This window comes from Numenius arquata, unplaced genomic scaffold (genome assembly GCF_964106895.1).
Source record: "Numenius arquata unplaced genomic scaffold, bNumArq3.hap1.1 HAP1_SCAFFOLD_1746, whole genome shotgun sequence".
NCBI classification, from domain to species: domain Eukaryota; kingdom Metazoa; phylum Chordata; class Aves; order Charadriiformes; family Scolopacidae; genus Numenius; species Numenius arquata.
In genome coordinates, this window is record NW_027414740.1 from 1 (window position 1) to 10410 (window position 10410).

Consider the following 10410-nt stretch of genomic DNA (forward strand, 5'->3'; position numbering starts at 1 on the left):
GGTCAGAGGGGAATTTGGGGGGGGTTGGGGGTGCGGGGGGGATTTTGGGGGCTGGGGGGGATCTGGGGTGGTGGGGGGTGGTTTTGGGGGGTCTGGGGGGGTGTTTGGGAGGTGTTTTGGGGGGGTGGGGGGTGTTTGGGGGGGTCAGAGGGGAATTTGGGGGGGTTTGGGGGGTCTGGGGGGATTTTGGGGGGATTTTGGGGGGGTGCGGGGGTGATTTGGGGGGGGGGTGGCGGGGGGGGGGGGGTTGGGGGGGGGGTGCCCAAGGGGGTGGGGTTTTGGGGTGTCCCCCCCCCCCCCCGTGACCCGGATCCCCCCCCCCAGGGGGCGCTGTTGGAGACGCCCTTCGGCTCCGTCCACGTGACGCTGGTGGGGACGCCCCGCCCCCCCGCCCCGCCTCCTCACCTTCCCCGATGTGGGGCACACCCGTGAGTCCCGCCCCACACTTGGGGGGCAGACGCAGAGATTGGGGGGGGGGGGGTGTCCCCCAGACTCCTGAGTCCCTCTCTGCCCTATACATGGGGGTCCCCCCTGGATGCCTGGGTCCCCCCTGCCCCACAGATGGGGGTCCAGCCCCATAGATGTAGATCCAGCCCCCATAGATGGGGGTCCAGCCCCATAGATCTGGGTCCAGCCCCATACATGGGGGTCCCCCCCAGACGCCTGGCTCTTCTCCCCAGTCTTCTAGGTCCCCTCCTCAGTCACCTGGGTCCCCTCTGCCCCTTAGCTGTGGGTCCTGCCCCATAGATGTAGGTCCAGCCCCATAGATATGGGTCCAGCCCCATAGATGGGGGTCCCCCCAGATGCCTGGCTCCCCTTCCTGGGCACCCAGGTCCCCCCTGCCCCTTAGACCTGGGTCTGCCCCATAGATGGGGGTCCCCCAGATGCCTGGGTCCCCCCTGCCCCACAGATGTGGGTCCAGCCCCCATAGATGGGGGTCCAGCCCCATAGATCTGGGTCCTGCCCCATAGATGTGGGTCCCCCAGATGCCTGGCTCCCCTTCCTGGACACCCGGGTCCCCCCTGCCCTTAGAGCTGGGTCCAGCCCCATAGATGGGGGTCCAGCCCCATAGATGTGGGTCCCCCAGATGCCTGGCTCCCCTTCCTGGACACCCGGGTCCCCCCCTGCCCCTTAGATCTGGGTCCTGCCCCGTAGCTGTGGGTCCTGCCCCACACGTGTGGGTCCAGCCCACATCTGTGGGTCGCCTGTCCCCAGACGAGTCCTGCTTCGCCCCACTCTTCGCGCACCAGGAGATGCAGGAGATCGTCAAGAACTTCCTCGTGGTCCATGTCGACCCCCCTGGGATGGAGGAGGGGGCCCCCCCCTACCCCCCCAGGGTCTGTGACTCCGCCCACATGACCCCACGTGACCCCACACCCCCCCCCCCGCCCCACTGCTGCCCCAGTTGGCCCCATTGACCCCAGTAGACCCCCCACCCCGGGATGGAGGAGGCCCCCCCCCCCCCCCCCCCCCCCAACCAAGGGTCTGTGACTCCACCCCCGTGACCCCACGTGACCCCACGTGACCCCACGTGACCTCCCTCCCCCCCCCCCAGGACCCAGTGCTGCCCCAGTTGGCCCCATTGCCCCCTCGCTGACCTCATTGAACCCCCCCACTTGAGCCCCCAGTTGACCCATTAACGCCCAGTTGACCCCCACTGACCCCCACTGACCCCACTGACCCCCACTGACCCCACTGACCCCACTGACCCCCACTGACCCCCACTGACCCCCACTGACCCCACTGACCCCCACTGACCCCCACTGACCCCATTGACCCCCACTGACCCCACTGACCCCCATTGACCCCCATTGACCCCCACTGACCCCCACTGACCCCCATTGACCCCACTGACCCCCACTGACCCCACTGACCCCCACTGACCCCCATTGACCCCACTGACCCCCACTGACCCCATTGACCCCCACTGACCCCCACTGACCCCATTGACCCCCATTGACCCCCACTGACCCCCATTGACCCCCACTGACCCCATTGACCCCCATTGACCCCACTGACCCCATTGACCCCCATTGACCCCACTGACCCCCACTGACCCCCACTGACCCCATTGACCCCCACTGACCCCACTGACCCCCATTGACCCCACTGACCCCCATTGACCCCCACTGACCCCATTGACCCCCATTGACCCCCACTGACCCCCATTGACCCCCACTGACCCCATTGACCCCCATTGACCCCACTGACCCCACTGACCCCCATTGACCCCATTGACCCCCACATTGACCCCCCCACTGACCCCACTGATCCTCTGTTGACCCCCACATTGACCCCACTGACCCCCATTGACCCCCCCCCATTGACCCCATTGATCCCCATTGGCCCCCCCATTGACCCCACTGACCCCCATTCACCCCCCATTCACCCCGTTGACCCCCCCCATTGACCCCACTGACCCCACTGACCCTCCGTTGACCCCCCCATTCACCCCATTGACCCCACTGACCCCCATTCACCCCACTGACCCCCCATTGACCCCCCACTGACCCCCCATTGACCCCATTGACCCCCATTGGCCCCACTGACCCCACATTGACCCCATTGACCCCCCCCATTGACCCCCATTGACCCCCATTGACCCCACTGACCCCCCCATTGACCCCCATTGACCCCCCCATTGACCCCCATTGACCCCCATTGACCCCACTGACCCCCCCATTGACCCCCATTGACCCCCCCATTGACCCCCATTGACCCCACTGACCCCCCATTGACCCCCATTGACCCCCCACTGACCCCCCCATTTACCCCATTCACCCCCCATTGAGGTCCCCCCATTGAGGCCCTCCCCCATTGAGCCCGTTGACCCCGATCACCCCCCCACGTGACCCCAGTGACACCCCCCCCCCCCCACCGTGACCCCAGTGGCCGCCCCCGTGACCCCACCCCTCCCCCTCGTGACCCCCCCCCCCCCCAGGTACCAGTACCCCTCCCTGGAGCAACTGGCCGAGATGATCCCCTGCATCCTCCAGTACCTCAAGTGAGTTGGGGGGCTGCCCCACACGGTGGGGGGGGGGGGAGGGGGTGTTGGGGGGAGTGGTCAGGACCCCCCCTTGACCTTGACCTCTTCCCCTCCCCCCCCCTCCCCCCCCCCAGCATTGCCAGCATCATCGGAATGGGGGTCGGGGCCGGTGCCTTCGTCCTGGCTAAATTTGGGGTGAGTCGGGGGGGGGTGGGTGGGACATGGGGGTCTGGGGGGGGGATATGTGGGTCGGGGGGAGGGAGGGCTTGGGGGGGGTCTCTAGGGGGGTTATGGGGCATCTCGGGCGGGGGTTCGGAGGGGTTCTTGGGGGTCTGGAGGGGGGTTTGAGGGGTTTCTTGGGGGGAACTTGGGGGTCGCTGTGGGGCAGGAGGGATCTAGGGGGGGTTCTGTGGGTTTGGGGGAGCTCTGGGGGTTCTCTGGGGGGGGGGTTATGGGGCGTCTGGGGGGGGGGACGTGTGTCTGGAGGGGTGTTGAGGGGGAACTTGGGGGTCGCTGTGGGGCAGGAGGGATCTGGGGGGGGTTCTGTGGGTCTGGGGGGGGATCTGGGGGTCCTCTAGGGGGAGACATGGGTGTCTGGAGGGGGGTTTGAGGGGTTCCTTGGGGGGAACTTGGGGGTCGCTGTGGGGCAGGAGGGATCAAGGGGGGATCCGTGGGGCCGGGGAGGTGGCTATGGGGCAGGGGGGTGGTTGTGGGTCGCTGTGGGGCAGGAGGGATCAGAGCGGGAGTTGCTGTGTGCCCGGAGGTGGCTTGAGGTGCTCCTTGGTTGGGAACTTGGGGGTCTCCGTGGGGCAGGAGGGATCTGGGGGGGAATCCGTGGGGCCGGGGAGGTGGCTATGGGGCAGGGGGGTGGTTGTGGGTCGCTGTGGGGCAGAGGCTGACCCCCCCCACCCCCCGGCCCTGCCCCACAGCTGCTGCACCCTGAGGCGGTGGAGGGGCTGGTGCTGGTCAACATCGACCCCCAGGCCAAGGGCTGGATGGACTGGGCGGCTCACAAGGTGGGTGGAGCCAAGGGGAAGGGGGCGTGGCCAATGGGGTGGGGGGCGTGGCCAATGGGGGTGAGGGGAGGGGTCAAAGGGGCAGTGGGGGAAGGGGGTGGGGCCAAAGGGGGTGGGGCCAAAGGGGGTGGGTCTTTGGGGGCCACATGGTCCTGGCCCTATGGATCTGTGGGTCGCTGTGGGTCTCTGTGGGGCTCACTGTGGGTCTCTATGGGTCGCTGTGGGTCTTGCTGTGGGTCTCTATGGGTCGCTGTGGGGCTCACTGTGGGTCTCTATGGGGCTCTATGGGTCGCTGTGGGTCTCACTGTGGGTCTCTATGGGTCTGTGGGTCGCTGTGGGGCTCACTGTGGGTCGCTGTGAGGCTCACTGTGGGTCTCTATGGGTCACTGTGGGTCTCGCTTGTGGGTCTCTATGGGTCGCTGTGTGTCTCTGTGGGTCACTGTGGGTCTTTATGGGTCGCTGTGGGTCTCTATGGGTCTGTGGGTCGCTGTGGGGCTCACTGTGGGTCTCTATGGGTCGCTGTGGGTCTCTATGGGGCTCTGTGGGTCTCTATGGGGCTCTGTGGGTCACTGTGGGTCTCTATGGGTCGCTGTGGGGCTCACTGTGGGTCTCTATGGGTCGCTGTGGGTCTTGCTGTGGGTCTCTATGGGTCGCTGTGGGTCTCTGTGGGTCACTGTGGGTCTTTATGGGTCGTTGTGGGTCTCTATGGGTCTGTGGGTCGCTGTGGGGCTCACTGTGGGTCTCTGTGGGTCGCTGTGGGTCACTGTGGGTCTCTGTGGGTCTCGCTGTGGGGCTCACTGTGGGTCTCTGTGGGTCGCTGTGGGTCACTGTGGGTCTCTATGGGTCACTGCGGGGCTCACTGTGGGTCTCTGGGTCTGTGGGTCGCTGTGGGTCTCACTGTGGGTCTCTATGGGTCTCGCTGTGGGGCTCGCTGTGGGTCGCTGTGGGTCTCTATGGGTCGCTGTGGGGCTCACTGTGGGTCTCTATGGGTCACTGTGCGTCTCGCTGTGGGTCTCTATGGGTCACTGTGCGTCTCGCTGTGGGTCTCTATGGGTTGCTGTGGGTCTCGCTGTGGGTCTCTATGGGTCTGTGGGTCTGTGGGTCGCTGTGGGTCGCTGTGGGGCTCACTGTGGGTCTCTATGGGTCTGTGGGTCTGTGGGTCGCTGTGGGTCGCTGTGGGGCTCACTGTGGGTCCCGTGTTCCTGCCCCACAGCTGACGGGTCTCACCTCCTCCACCTCCGAGATGATCCTGGCCCATCTCTTCACCCAGGTGGGGCACTTGGGGGGCACTTGGGGGGCACTTGGGGGGCGGGAGGGGGCACTTATGGGTCTACGGGGGGCACTTATGGGTCCCAGGGGGCTCTTGTGGGTCCGGGGGGCACTTGTGGGTCCCGGGGGTGGCACTTATGGGTCCCAGGGCTCAGTTATGGGGGTCCCAGAGTCCACTTGTGGGTCCCGGGGGGGGGCAGTTATGGGTCCCAGAGGCCACTTGTGGGGCAGGGGCTGGGTTATGGGTCAGCTGTGGGTCACACCCCACACACCCCCCCCCCCCAGGAGGAGCTGGCGGCCGCCCCTCCCCCCGTCCAGCGCTGCCGGGAGCGACTGGGGGCGACCCCCAACGCCCCCCTGCTGTGGGGCATGTACAACAGGTACTGGGGGGACTGGTTTATACTGGGAGGGACTGGGGGGAACTGGGGGGGGACTGGGAGGAACCGGGAGGGGATTGGGGGGGACCGGGAGGGCACTGGGAGGGGACTGGGACATACTGGTATATACTGGGAGGGGATTTGGGGGCACTGGGAGGGACTGGGGGGAACTGGGAGGAACTGGGGGGGACTGGGAGGGAACTGGGAGGAACTGGGGGGGCACCAGGAGGGGACTGGGACATACTGGTATATACTGGGAGGGGATTTGGGGGCACTGGGAGGGACTGGGGGGAACTGGGAGGGAACTGGGGGGAACTGGGGGGGACTGGGGGGGACTGGGAGGGACTGGGAGGGACTGGGGGGGGACTGGGACATACTGGGAGGGGATTTGGGGGCACTGGGAGGGACTGGGGGGAACTGGGAGGGAACTGGGAGGAACTGGGGGGGACTGGGGGGGCACCGGGAGGGGACTGGGACATACTGGTATATACTGGGAGGGGATTTGGGGGCACTGGGAGGGACTGGGGGGAACTGGGAGGGAACTGGGAGGAACTGGGAGGAACTGGGGGGGACTGGGGGGGCACCGGGAGGGGACTGGGACATACTGGTATATACTGGGAGGGGATTTGGGGGCACTGGGAGGGAGCTGGGAGGGAGCTGGGGGTCACGGTGGGGTCACTGGGTGTTACTGGTCCAAACTGGTCCATACTGGGATTCCCCTCCCCCCACCTCCAGCCGCGGGGACCTGGGCCTGGAGCGCAGCGGGGCCGGCAGCCTGCGGTGAGTGACCCCCCCGAACCCGGAAGTGACCCCCTCGAACCCGGAAATGACACCACAGCGACCTTTTCTGAACCCGGAAGTGACCCTCTTTGAACCCGGAAGCGACCCCCCCACCCAAAAGTTACCCCCTTGAACCCGGAAGTGATGCCCTTAAACCCGGAAGCAACCCCCCCGTACCCGAAAGTTACCCCCTTTGAACCCGGAAGTGACCCCTTTGAACCCGGAAATGACCCCCGTACCCAAAAGTTACTCCCTTGAACCCGGAAGTGACCCCCTTGAACCCGGAAGTGACCCCCTACCCGAAAGTTACCCCCTTGAACCCGGAAGTGACCCCTTTGAACCCGGAAATGACCCCCGTACCCGAAAGTTACCCCCCTTGAACCCGGAAGTGACCCCTTTGAACCCGGAAATGACCCCCTTGAACCCGGAAGCGACCCCTTTGAACCCGGAAGTGACCCCTTTGAACCCGGAAGTGACCCTCCCCCCCCCCCGCAGGTGCCCGGTGCTGCTGGTGGTGGGTGACAACTCCCCCCACGAGGACGCCGTGGTGAGTGACGTCATCCCCCGCCCTCCCCCCAACCCGCTGACGTCACCGGGCCCCGCCCCACCACACGACATCATGTGACACACCCCCCCCCCCCCCGGTGACGTCACCCCACCCCCAAATGACGTCATCCCCCCCCCAGGTGGAGTGTAACGCCAAGCTGGACCCCACCCAGACCTCCTTCCTCAAGGTGACCTTTGACCCCCCCGACCTTTGACCCCGCCCCCGGCCTTTGACCCCGCCCCCTGACCTTTGACCCCGTTGCAGATGGCGGACGGAGGGGGGCAGCCCCAGCTCAGCCAGGTGAGGGGCGGGGGGGGGTCAAGGGTCACGGGGGTCGGGGACGTGGGGGAGGGGTTGGGGGTCAGAGGTCACGGGGTCAAGGGTCACGAAGGGGTCAAGGACGTTGGGGAGGGGCTGGGGTCAGAGGTCACGGAGGGGCCAAAGCTCACGGGGGGGTGGGAACGTGGGGGAGGGGGTGGGGTCAGAGGTCACGGGGTCAAGGGTCACAGGGGTCAAAGGTCATGGGGTCGGGGATGTGGGGGGTGGGATCAGAGGTCACGGGGGTCAAAGGTACGGGGCGGGTTGGGGTCAGAGGTCACGGGGTCAAGGATCACAGGGGTCAAAGGTCACGGGGTCGGGGATGTGGGAGGGGTTGGGGTCAGAGGTCACGGGGTCAGAGGTCACGGGGGGGGCATCGCTCCGTGGGGTCAGCAGTAATAGAAGGCAATGGGGGGGGCGTGGCCTCCGGAGAGGGGGGCGTGGCCTGGGGGAGGGGGGCGTGTCCTCGTGGTGGGCGTGTCCCTGAGGAGGCCCCGCCCCCAGCCGGCCAAGCTGACCGAGGCCTTCAAGTACTTCGTCCAGGGCATGGGCTACAGTGAGTCCCGCCCCCTCATTAATATGCATGATGGATCACTAATATGCATGAGGGCTCATTAATATGCATGCGGGATCATTAATATGCACGAGGGATCATTAATATGCACGCGGGAGCAGGTTTAGCCGGGGGAGGAGGGGGCATTTAAGGAGGTGAATCCTACCCCTCGGGGGGGTAATTAATTACCCTGGCATCTAATTAATATTCAGGGAGGTAATTAATGCCCATAGGGGGATAATTAACACCTGCGGAGAGTAATTAATGAGCGGGGACAGCTAATTAAAGACCCTAGTGGAGTAATTAATGCCTGTGGGTGACTAATTAATGCCCGGGGGGGGTAATTAATGCCCATGGGAGAGTAATTAATGCCCGGAGGGATAATTAATGACTTTTGGGGATAATTAATGACTACAGGGAGCTAATTAATGCTCATAGGAGGAGTAATTAACACCTGGAGACAGTGATTAATGACCAGGGGGGTAACTAATGCCCGTGGGGAGTAATTAATGGCCATGGGAAGTAATTAATACCTGGGGAGGGTAATTAATGATCGGGGGGGTAACTAAAGAAGTTAGGGGGGTAATTAATGCTTGTGGGGGAATAATTAATGCCCTTTGGAGGGGGTAATTAATGACTTGGGGGGATAATTAATGACCCGGGGGGTAATTAATGCCCCGTGGAGACGTAATTAACATCTGGGGAAGATAATTTATGACTGGGGGTAATTAATGTCCGTGGGGAGGCAATTAATGGCTTTACGGGGTAAGTAATGACCCGGCGGGTGATTAAAGCCTCGGGGGCGGTAATTAATAACCAGGAAGGGATGTAATTAATGGGGGGCGTGGCCTTGGGGAGGGGGCGTGGCCTGCAAGCCCACACTAACCCCACTGCAGGGGCTGCTTCGGGGGCGTGGCTTAAGGGGGAGGGGGCGTGGTCTGCGGGTCATGGGCGGGGCCTAACACCTGGGGGCGGGGCCTGGGGGCTCTTCCCCTGCATTAACCCCACTGGGGGCGGGGCCTGAGGGGGCAGGCGGGACCTGATGGGGGCAGGGCTTGAGGGGGTGTGGTCTACGGGTTGTGGGTGTGGCCTAACACCTGGGGGCGGGGCCTAACACCTGGGGGCGGGGCCTGGGGGCTCTTCCCCTGCATTAACCCCACTGGGGGTGGGGCCTGATGGAGGGGGCGGGGCCTGATGGAGGGGGCGTGTCCCGAGGCTGTCCCTCCCTCCCCGGCAGTGGCGGCAGCAGCCATGACACGTCTCTCCCGCTCCCGCACCGCCTCCGTCTCAAGCTCCGCCTCCGGGGAGGGCGAGAGGGGGCGGAGCCGAACCCTCTCCCGGGGCAGCATGGGAGGAGGGGGGAGCCCCGCCCCCTGAGGGACACGCCCCTTCTTGCCATGGGATGCCACCCACCCCACCCTCCCCCAAAATCCTACCAGGACCCCCCCCCCCCCCCCCCAAAACCCCCTGGGATGCCCCCATCCCCCCCCCCCGGGACCCCCAACACTCCCTTGGGACCCCCCCAAATCCCCCAACACCCCCCTAGGATGCTCCACCCCCCCCTTGGACCCCCAACTTCCCCCCCCGGGCCCTCCCCCCCCAAATTCTCCCCTAGACCCCCCCTAACCCTCCCCCCCCGGGACCCCCAGCTTCTCCCCAGGATCCCCCCCAAATCCTCCCAGAACCCCCCCATCCCCTCCCCCAAGACCCCTAAACCTTCCCCCCCTCCCCCGGACCCCCCCAAATCCTTTAGGAAACCGCAAACCCCCCCGGGATGCCCCGCACCCCTCCCCCTGGGACACCCCCAAATCCCTCCCCCCATGACCCCCAACACTCCCTTGGGACCCCCCCAAATCCCCCAGCCCCCCCTCAAAACCCCCTGGGATGCTCCAATCCCCCCCCTTGAACTCCCAACTGCCCCCCCCCCCCAAATTCTTCCCTAGACCCCCCCTAACTCCATCCCCGGGACCCCCAGCATCTCCCCAGGATCCCCCCAAATCCTCCCAGGATCCCCCCTGAGACCCCTAAACTTACCCCCCCCGGGACCTCCCCAAACCCCCCTGAAATGTCCCCACCCCCCCCAAGGACCCCCAAAATCCTCTGGGACCCCCCCACCCCCAACCCTCCTGGAAAGCCCTTAATAAGCCCTAAGACCCCCCCAAAATTTCTTGTGTCCCCCCCCAAAATCCTCTGAGACACCTCCCCCCAGGACCCCCCAATACCCCCCTGAGACCCCTAAAGACCCCCCAAAATCACCTCAGACCCCCCCAGGACCCCCCAATACCTCCCCAGCCCCTCCCCCCTCCCCGGGACCCCTAAGATCCCCCAAAAATTGCCTGCAGGACCCCCAATACCTGTGACCCCCCCTCCAAAGACCCCTTGGGACCCCACAATCCCTCTGGGACCCCCCCCCAGTTCATCCTGACGCCCCCCCCCCCCCCCCTTCCTCCAGGACTCTCTGGGACCCCCACTTTCTCCTGGGACCCCTCAGTGCCCCCCTAAATCCTTGGGGGACACATGACACCCCCCACCAGCCCCCCACAATTCCACCTGGGACCCACAAG

At 65.4% G+C, this 10410-nt stretch overlaps 1 protein-coding gene across 1 annotated transcript; it reads left to right on the forward strand.

Moving 5' to 3' along the window:
* Nucleotides 1-324: 324 nt before the first annotated feature.
* On the forward strand, nt 325-9223 carry LOC141478177 (protein NDRG2-like; the record flags this gene model as incomplete). The annotated part of the gene is given in 14 exon segments (XM_074167292.1): nt 325-386; nt 388-428; nt 1216-1327; nt 2933-3004; nt 3121-3181; nt 3916-4002; nt 5216-5272; nt 5557-5651; nt 6384-6428; nt 6924-6975; nt 7115-7162; nt 7240-7275; nt 7798-7849; nt 9084-9223. Coding segments are annotated over 14 exon segments (960 nt in total), but the record flags the coding sequence as incomplete, so codon positions are not given.
* Between the last annotated feature and the right edge of the window lie 1187 nt (nt 9224-10410).